Source organism: Musca autumnalis, unplaced genomic scaffold (genome assembly GCF_047663935.1).
Source record: "Musca autumnalis isolate F117 unplaced genomic scaffold, ASM4766393v1 scaffold_171, whole genome shotgun sequence".
Taxonomy (NCBI): domain Eukaryota; kingdom Metazoa; phylum Arthropoda; class Insecta; order Diptera; family Muscidae; genus Musca; species Musca autumnalis.
Genome location: NW_027411724.1, coordinates 47,706 through 58,657, shown reverse-complemented (window position 1 = coordinate 58,657; position 10,952 = coordinate 47,706). Strand labels below are relative to the sequence as shown.

Below are 10,952 nucleotides of genomic sequence, written 5' to 3'. Positions count from 1 at the left end.
CACTAATATTCAATAGTTAACTTGACAAGATCAATTAATATTTAATATTTAAGTTAATGTTCGTTGGCACACACAAACTTTGTTGACTCGCACGTTGGCACACTTTCCGAGATCAAAAAATCGACTAACAAAAAACTTCAACTTCTTCTTTTGCGGTGGACAAATTCTACCTCCTTCTGCCCCACACTTGCCATCCCCCGGAGTCCTCTCAGAACCGGTTACCGTGTGTGCATGTACATATGTATGCCGCAAGGAGAGACAGAAAGAGGGAGAACAAAAGCCAAACCGAAACAAAACAGAAATATTCTATGTTATTTTGTGCGGAGAGCCAACGAAAGTAAAAGCAATAAACAAATTGTATGGAGAGCCAGCGAATGTAAATAAAAAGAAATAAACAACTTGTGCGGAGAGCCAATGAACGTAAATAAAGATAAATAAACAAATTGGCAAATTCTATGCTACTTGTGGGGCAGACGATGAACAGGCAAGTGTCGCATTTTAGCGTTTTTTCTCCACTTCTTGCGTGTTCATCCTCCACCCCTTGGGACTAGTTCCCAACTTAAACAAACTAAAATGTAGTATGGATCCCTCTGAGGGACAATAAAGATATGAAAAAACTGAGAATGAGTATCAAATGCTTAGGGCAAACTAACAAAAAAAAAAAATAATAATTCATGTAGAAAGACTCCGTCGTCCAGCGATCCAGCCTTTGTTTTGGTAACACATCACGATGAGCCAAATGAGTTTATAGATATATCGAGGGGCTGCATTAAGCGAGGTTGAGGGGCACCTCCCCGAAAAACGTCCATCCAAAGATGGTCTTCTGGGCATGCGGTAAGCCAGGACGGAAAAGGTTCTGGTCCGCAACGTCTGCCTTCGGGTACAACCCCTTGAGGCACCGCAAGTCCAGCGGACGGCGAGGCATCGTGCGCAACTCTCTGCGCTGGGTCTTGAGCGTGGCCGTGTACGTAAACACCTTATTCCGGACAGACGTCATCACCACCCGGGCAGAGTTCCCGAATTCTGGGCGGTATTCAGGCAGTGGGCCCCCGTACCGGATGGTACTTCTGGTTTTGAGCGGGTTGATGTAGGCACGCACCTTAATCGGGGTATCGATGAGCCAGGGATGTGGACTAGGACCTCCGCCGTCATCTTGATCCAGGCGTGAGTATCCTCGTTCATGGCGTGGAGGATGGTGTGATGGGACAGTTGACATTTTCTGCACCCCTCTAGCAATGGGCAATCTTCGACTTTGTGGGACATGCCCAGGCAATTGACGCAATACCCCTGGAAGGTCACGCACAGGGCCTTCTGGTTCAGCAGCATTTGCAGGAAGGTGCGGCACTTTCTCAGGCCATGCCGAGCGTGGCAAAAGGGGCACAAGTACTCTTCATTGTAGGCCATCTGTAACAGAGAGTATGAGGTAGTTATGTGGGATAATTAATGAGACAACTTGGATGCGAGAGTTATGGGACAACATCGGCTGGGCTGAGAACTTGAGACAACTATTCTGAGCGAGGAAGCAATACAAGCTTGTGAACGGGACGAGAGATGACCCCGTTCTGAGTCCGTAGGTCCACGACCGGGACACGATCATCAGGCCCGCGGTACAACTTTATGACACGACCTAGCCGCCATTCGTTTGAAGCCATAGAGTCGCTGTGAAGCACCACCAAATCGTCCAATCGTAGATCATTCTGAGATCTCTTCCACTTAGTCCTCCTGTGTAACTCCTTGAGGTACTCAGACTTCCAACGCTCGCAGAACTCCTGGGTCAACAACTTCAGCCGCTGCCAGCGGTTTTGCAGAGACGTCTTCTCGGCTTGCTCCGGCTCTGCTGGGACAAGAAGCGGTCCTCCGATAAGGAAATGTCCCGGAGTTAGTGCACCGAGATCATCGACGCTATGGGACAAAGGACTAAGGGGCCTCGAATTGAGACAACTTTCGATGCGGGCCAGAATCGTGGCAAATTCCTCAAAAGTGTGGCGGACTTGACCCGACATCTTCTTCAAGTGGGTTTTGCAGCTTTTCAACCCAGCCTCCCAAAGCCCACCCATATGAGGCGCTGCGGCGGGGATGAAGTGCCACTCAAGCTTCTGGAACCCGTACTTCGCGACAGCTTCGTCCTTCAACTCTGAGACAACCTTCCCAAAATTAGCTCGGAGCTCTCGATCGGCGCCGACAAAGTTTTTGCCATTATCCGAGTAGAGGTGAAGAGGACACCCTAGTCGAGAGACAAATCGGGACAACGCAGCTAAAAAAGCGGGGGTGGAGAGTTCGCTTACAGACTCAAGGTGGATCGCCTTCGTGACGAAGCACACGAATAGGCATATGTATCCTTTCGACAGTCGACACCCACGACCGTTAAACGTTTTGATCTCAAACGGGCCAGCGAAATCAACACCTGAGGTGGCAAATGGTCTGCTAAAGGTTGTCCTCTCGGGAGGCAGAGCCGCCATGAGTTGGGCTTGGCGCTTTTTCTGAGCCATTACACACTTGACACACTTGCGGTAGCGATTCTTCACGAGATTCTTCCCTCGGATAATCCAACACTCAAGCCTCGTCGTGGCTAGAGTCAACTGGATGCCGCCGTGATTGGTCAGCAGGTGGATGTGGTCCACATAGAGTTCCGCGAACCGGCTATTGTACGCCAGGATAATCGGATGACGCTCATCGTAAGGCAGAGACAACGTATTTCCTAAGCGCCCGTTTGCCCTGATAAGCTGATGGCGATCAAGAAACGGATTCAAGGACAACAGAGGGCTACCCGGGTCGAGCTGTAGCTTCTTGCTGAGACAGTCATACTCTTGGGGAAAGTTAATTCTTTGGGACATCGACATCAATCGGTATCGAGCGAAAGCTATCTCTTCTGCCGACAAACGGGCAGACTCAAAGCGGGCCAACTTCTTTGTAGACGGGTGCGTCCGGCGGAAAAAACGGAACACATACGCTATAGCGTGAACAGCGGTCGACAAACGAGAAAACCTTGCTAGAACGTCATCTGGGACGGCAGATTGGGCAAGATGTACCTTTGTCGGTTTTACTTCGAGGGTGGTTTCAGGTACAGAGGGGCAACTGGGCCATTCGTCTTTCTGCAGAGTGAGCCAACTTGGTCCGTGCCACCACAAAAGAGATTCCTTCAGCTCCGAAGGAGTCCGCACCCGGGTTGCCAAATCTGCCGGGTTATCGTTAGTTGGCACATGACGCCATTCATTACCAATCTTTTCTTGGATAACAGCAATCCTGTTGGCAACAAACGTTGTCCAACTATACGAAGGTTTCTTGAGCCAAGACAAAACTATGGTCGAATCCGACCAGGCCGTCAAAGTGGCCTTGGGGAGATCCAACTGTGGGACAACTGAGTCAACTAACTCTGCGAGGAGGAGTGCGCCGCAAAGCTCCAAACGAGGCAAAGAAGTTCTTTTCAATGGGGCAACCTTGGATTTAGCCACCAATAAGTTAGAGACAACAGAACTTTCACCTTCTACCCTCAGGTATAAAGCTGCCGCATACGCCGACTCAGATGAGTCACAAAAACCATGCAACTCAATCTTGCTATTTGGGAAATATCTCACCCATCGAGGTATACTGATCTGCCCTATTCCTTCCCAACTCGAGACAAAGGCTTTCCAATTTAGTAGCGAAAGGGGCTTCAAAGGATCATCCCATCCAATATCATCCAGCCACAAATGTTGCATCAGAATTTTCGCAGTGACAACTATCGGCGAGAGACATCCTAATGGGTCAAAAATTTTGGCAATAATTGAAAGCACCTGCCTCTTGGTGTAAAAACTTCTCTCCTCTATTTTGTCCATTACGAAATAGAAAGAATCCGTTGAAGAGTTCCAGCGAATGCCCAACGTTTTCGCAGAACTTTTGTCCCCTAGTTCCAAAAATTCATCGCTTAGCAGATCAGAACGAGCCAAACCTTTTAAGATCTCCTTGGAATTCGACGCCCACTTTCTCAACTCGAAGCCAGCGGACTTTAAAATGTTTATTAATGAATTTCGTGCCTTTATACCCTCTGAGACAGTATGTACGCCTACCAAAGCGTCGTCAACATACATGTTGTTTCGCAAAATTTTCGAGCCAACAGGGAAACGATATTTCTCATCATCCGCAAGCTTTAAAAGCGCCCTAAGGGCCAAATAAGGAGCGCAATTGACGCCAAACGTCACTGTTCTTAGCTGGTAATCAGCAATTTCATCTTCTGGAGTGAGCCTAAACAATATACGCTGATACTTCCTATGCTCCGGATTCACCCATATCTGACGATACATTTTGGTGATATCCGCATTGAAGACGTATTTATATACCCGCCAATTTAGGACCAAAGAAACAATGTCCTTTTGCAACGTAGGCCCAACATACAGCGCATCATTTAAACTCTTTCCTTCCACCGAAGGACAAGAAGCATTAAATACGACTCTCAGCTTCGTCGTCGCGCTTTCGGGCTTAAAAACGCCATGATGAGGCAAATAATAACAGTCCTGGTAATCTACTAAACCTTGGACCTTCTCCATATGACCTAGAGCCAAATATTCCAGGATCACCTCATCGTAATTCCCTTTCCGCTCGGGATTTCGGGCCAAAGACAATTCATTTCGCAAAAATTGCGACAGAGCCACATATCGACTTGATTTGGACGAGGCTGAGAAAGACAACTCTGTCCGAAATGGCAAATCCACCACATACCTTCCATCAGGGCCTCTAATTGTAGTCGATAGGAATATCTCCTCACACCTACGGTCATCCACTGAGACAACAGGTACCCTGGGAACTTCCTCAATCTCCCAGAACTTGGTCAACTCATCCTTGACATCAACCCTGGTACAATATGTAACACTGATCCTCTGACGATCGACCAAATTTGTCGCTGGGCCAGTCAAAATCCACCCAAACACCGTCTCCTGAGCCAATAGCGAGCCAAGAATACCCTTTTTTACCCCACTGAGCAAAATAATGGGATAGACATTCCCTCCCAGTAAGACATCAACTGGGCCACTTTCATAAAAATTTGGATCCGCCAAATCCAACTCAGGTAGTCGAGCCAACGAAATCTCATCCAGCGGCTGGGTCGGAATGTTTCCAGTGATATCTGGGACAACGTAGGCCTCCAAATCAAGAGCGAACGACGAATTTTTACAAGAGCCAATCGTAATTGAGGCAACCTTCGAGCATTTGGTCAGATGTCCACCACCTAAGCCGGAAATGTCTGCAGAGACCGAAGTAGTCGGTAGCTTCAGCCTTCTCTGAACCCGAGAAGACACAAATGTGTCATCTGAACACGGGTCAACCAATGCACGGAACCGGTATGAGGCCCCATCCTTCAAAATTTCTATCCACGCTGTGGCAAGCATTGTCTTCTTTGACACGGATGTGTGAAAATTCCTACCATTTGCGGAATTTGTCGAACCCGAGGCAACATTTTGATTTGATGTGACGGCTTGAGACATAGTCAAACAATTCAAAAATTTATTTTCCCTCTTCACTACGTTCAATCTACCCCTGAAGTCCATGCTCAGGAACTTTGGACAAGATTTCAACGTATGCGCCCCTTTACACAAACGACATTTTGGATCGCTCACCTTCGTGTGATGGACTTTAAATTGTTTCGACCTGTCAAACTGGTTTGATTTCGGCCGAGACCCCTGACTTGGTTGCCCACAATTCGCCGAAGTCATGTCCGCGACGTTCTCCAAGGCCTGAAACCTATCCGTTAGGAATTTATTCAACTCATCCCAGCGGGGCAACTCAGTCTTATTTGCTAAAGACTGCTCCCATAGAGACAACGTAAGTTTGGGCATCCTCGAAGAGCATTGGTAGACGAAAATTGGATCCCACGACTTCACGTCAATTTTATAGAGCTCCAAGACAGAAATACAATTGGTCACGTCCCGCTGTAACTTCTTGAGACAACTAGCAGACTCTTGTCCACAATGGGCCAAATTGAATAGAATCCTCAGCTGCGAATTCACTAAAATTCTCTTGTTTTCATACTGATTGCGTAGGTTGTCCCATGCAATCGTGAATCCTTCCGCCGTTAAGGGAATATGGCGATTTATTTCCCTCGCCTCTCCGCTCGTCTTTTGGAAAAGATGGAAGAGCTTCTCCACTGGGCTAAGCTTCTTGTTGTTCACGTAAATAGCTGTGAATAAATCACGAAAGCTGGGCCACGAAAGATAATCTCCCTCAAAGACTTCCGTATCACACGGTGGAACCACAACAGAGGACGAAGGCCTGTGATTAACAGTGCTCGGGACAACTTTCACCTTTTCCATCCTCTCCCCCAGGATACTTGTACACTTTATATAGCTGTGATGAGCCGTCTTCTTTTTTGTCTTAAGGACTTCCTTATTTTTCTTGGCACATTCTGGATCTTCTGTGCACTTTTTATAAGCATGCCTCCATTCAGACCATATCCTCTGTAACTCCGCCTTTTCGGCCTCCACTGCAGCCTCATTATAAATTGATACATCCGACGCCACTAGATCTTCCTCAAAGGATGTGATTTCATCACATTGTAGCAAAAAATACTCCATGGCCATCTTTAATTAAAATATCAACCCGTCCGAGAGACTAAAATCAACAATTGAATCCCACGGATTAGTGACAGTCCAAAAATGTATCTCTTTCACAAGGCAAACACAGCAGCCGATGCCAAAAAAATGCAGTCGAGCCAAAGCCAAAACGAAATATGTACCAATACTCGAAAAATATTTACTTTCGGCCCAACGTGTGACAACAGCTTTTCATATGAATACGTAATTCCAATTACACAATGAGCCAAAAAGATCGAATCTCCCACTTATGCCCAACAAGACAAAAGAGCCAATGAATACTCAACGGAACGGATCACCAATTTATGCCCCACGAGCCAAAAGAACCAATGAGAATACCCAACGGAACGGATCAACAATTTACGCCCAGCGAGCCAAAAGAACCACCGAGTCAACAGATTCAATGGGAATATCCAACAATGTCCACAACCATCAATCTCAAATTATTGCATACAAATGTTTCGAAAATGTCCTATGAGTCAACATCATCCACTCCAAGAGCCAAATAATTACAAACAGCTTCCCAATATCAATTCAAAATTATCGGCAAAAAATTCCAAACATTTTTAATTATGAAGCAATCAAATATACTCTTGTCGATTGTGATTATTTCTTTCAGACTGAGCCAAAGTTTTCAACAAAAGAAGTCGTTCTCTAATAAATTCCTTTTATTTTTGAAAGTCAGGCCTATGCACTCCATATAAACATCGTTTTTTATTTAAAAAACATCCAATTGGAATTGGGACAATATTTTATTGGGACAATATTCGTTGTTCTCTTCGAAGACCAAAGTTCTCACCTTCGCAAATAGCAAATATTTTTCAAAGAATAAATCTCGATTTACAGTGTAAAGCAATTTTTATTAAATATGCCTTCACTGACTAACGTCTGGTCGTCCACAGCGTTCACAAACAAAAAGCCAAAATTCTTAACGCTGCGACACCGAGAGCCAACATAAGATTTCATACAGACACCAAGAGCCAAAAGTCCCAATAAGCATCTGTTTGCATCAACCACCTTATTTACCAGTGGGGATAGCCAAAACAAAACAAAAACAAATTAATTGTCAATTTTGTCTTTGCTTTTTACACTCGCACTTCTCTTCTAGCGAGCTATTTGCCAACCAACAGAGCCAACCACAAGGAAAAAACACACAATGTGTGAGCGCTGACAAAATCACCCCCAAAGATTCAGCTCGCACAAGCATACAAGAGCCGAGTCAAACGCAAGCCAGGCAAATCCCACACACAATTTGTGTGAGATTACAACAACATCAACAAATGCACTCAGCCAGAGCAAACATCCATCTGCGCCGAGTCAAATGCCCGGCCACTACCACCGCAACAGAGGCAGCGCAATAAGAGCTGCAACGCCAGCGCACACGCAGCGAGCCAACAACAACAATGTTCTCCAGAACATAAAATATCAAAATGAGACAAATCAGCAGTGCAGGCAAACAATAATAAATGCCGATTCCAAAATGCGACAAAAACAACAACAGTACAGGCAATATTTACATAGAAACCGTACGAACGTAACCTTAGAAGTCAATTACCTATGGTGTTTTTTAATTTTGTCACCAAAAAACTAATAAAATTTTCTCCTTGAGACAAATTTAAAATGAAAACAGCCGAGCCAATGTTTCCGCATATGTATGTAACACAATTTTCTAGGCAAATTTGTGTACTTACTGTTGTTCCAATTTATATCTTGTCGTCTTGCTTATTTACTCCTTGCAACGGCTTCGTAAGGACCAATGTTTGGGCCACTTACCCAACCTTCCGAAAGCTGGCCACCACGGATGTAGTCGTCCCTGGCCAGCTCAGTCCACCTGCACCTCCGGCCTCGAGTTAATATGCCGGTTAAGCCACTTAGGCACGCACCAATGGATTCCCCTTGTGAGACAACGGGGGACGGGGAGGCAGCACTGAACAATTAGAATAACACCAGCTGCCGTTGACAAACACACCGTCCTATTTCCAACAAGCCACAAAAAAAACACCTTTCGTTTTCTTTGCTCACCAACAATCCGTTGGTTTGTTTATTAAAATTAACTTAAAACAACCAATTCAATCGGTATTAAGGGCACAGTAATAATTCAACTTTTTCTTCTTTTCTTCTGTCTATGACAGGGGGACACTAATATTCAATAGTTAACTTGACAAGATCAATTAATATTTAATATTTAAGTTAATGTTCGTTGGCACACACAAACTTTGTTGACTCGCACGTTGGCACACTTTCCGAGATCAAAAAATCGACTAACAAAAAACTTCAACTTCTTCTCTTGCGTTGGACAAATTCTACCTCCTTCTGCCCCACACTTGCCATCCCCCGGAGTCCTCTCAGAACCGGTTACCGTGTGTGCATGTACATATGTATGCCGCAAGGAGAGACAGAAAGAGGGAGAACAAAAGCCAAACCGAAACAAAACAGAAATATTCTATGTTATTTTGTGCGGAGAGCCAACGAAAGTAAAAGCAATAAACAAATTGTATGGAGAGCCAGCGAATGTAAATAAAAAGAAATAAACAACTTGTGCGGAGAGCCAATGAACGTAAATAAAGATAAATAAACAAATTGGCAAATTCTATGCTACTTGTGGGGCAGACGATGAAAAGCAAGTGTCGCATTTTAGCGTTTTTTCTCCACTTCTTGCGTGTTCACAACTTATATGACGATATCAAATTCCCTTTCGAAGATAGAAGCAGAAGCATCCATGTCTCAAGAAATACAAGGGTCAGTTTTGTCAAATCAATTACATATCCACATGAGAGCATATATATCGTGACCCATAATATCTGCAGTCTCGCTTCGTTTGTTAAGCAAACTTTGACACACAATCAATGCAATTTATATGACCATATCGAATTCCGTTTTGTAGATAGATGCAGAAGCATCCAAGTCTCATGAAATACAAGGGTCAGCTTCGTCAAATCAATCACATGTCCCTATGAGAGCAAATATATCGTGACCCATAATATCTGCAGTCTCGTTTCATACGTCGTGTGTTAAACAAATTTTGACACACAATCCATGCTATTTATATGACGATATCGAATTCCGTCTCGAAGATAGATGCAGAAGCATCCCAGTCTCATGAAATGCAAGGGTCAACTTCGTCAAATCAATCACAAGTCCATATGAGAGCAAATATATCGTGACCCATAATATCTGCAGTCTCGTTTCATACGTCGTGTGTTAAACAAACTTTGACATACAATCCATGCAGTTTATATGACGATATCGAATTCCGTCTCGAAGATAGATGCTGAAGCATCCAAGTCTCAAGAAATACAAGGGTCAGCTTTATCAAATCAATCACATGTCCATATGAGAGCAAATATATCGTGACCCATAACATCTGCAGTCTCGTTTCTTACGTCGTTTGTTAAGCAAACTTTAACACACAATCTATGCAATCTATATGACGATATCGAATTCCTAGCTTTGTCAAATCATTCACATGTCCATATGAAAGCAAATATATCGTGACCCATAATATCTGCAGTCTTGTTTCTTCCGTCGTTTGTTAAGCATATTTAGACACACAATCCATGCAATTTATATGACCATATCGAATTCCGTCTCGAAGATATATGCAGAAGCATCCAAGTCTCAAGAAATACATGGGTCAGCTTTGTCAAATCAATCACATGTCCATATGATATCAAATATATCGTGACCCATAATATCTGCAGTCTCGCTTCTTACGTCGTATGTTAAGAAACTTTGACACACAATCCATGCATTTTATATGACGATATTGAATTCCGTCTCGAAGATAGATGCAGAAGCATCCATGTCTCAAGAAATACAAGGGTCAGCTTTGTCAAATCAATCACATGTCCATATGAGAGCAAATATATCGTGACCCATAATATCTGCAGTCTCGCTTCTTACGTCGTTTGTTAAGCTAACTTTGACACACAATCCATGCAATTTATATGACGATATCCAATTCCGTCTCGAAGATAGATGCAGAAGCATCCAAGTCTCAAACAATACATGGGTCAGCTTTGTCAAATCAATCACATGTCCATATGAGAGCAAATATATCGTGACCCATAATATCTGCAGTCTTGCTTCTTACGTCGTTTGTTAAGCATACCTTGACACACAAATCATGCATTTTATATGATGATATCGAATTCCGTTTTGAAGGTAGATGCAGAAGCATCCAAGTCTCAGCTTCGTCAAATCAATCACATGTCCATATGAGAGCAAATATATCGTGACCCATAATATCTGCAGTCTCGCTTCTTACGTCGTTTGTTAAGCTAACTTTGACACACAATCCATGCAATTTATATGACGATATCCAATTCCGTCTCGAAGATAGATGCAGAAGCATCCAAGTCTCAAACAATACATGGGTCAGCTTTGTCAAAT

At 44.0% G+C, this 10,952-nt stretch overlaps 1 protein-coding gene across 1 annotated transcript; it reads right to left on the bottom strand.

The window, feature by feature from the left end:
- Window positions 1-1,349: 1,349 nt before the first annotated feature.
- On the bottom strand, window positions 1,350-6,548 carry LOC141391862 (uncharacterized). The gene is made up of 2 exons (XM_073964552.1): window positions 2,386-6,548; window positions 1,350-1,404 (listed from the first exon to the last, which is right to left on the bottom strand). The coding sequence occupies exons 1-2, from the start codon at window positions 6,546-6,548 to the stop codon at window positions 1,350-1,352; spliced, it is 4,218 nt and encodes a 1,405-aa protein (XP_073820653.1).
- Window positions 6,549-10,952: the final 4,404 nt, after the last annotated feature.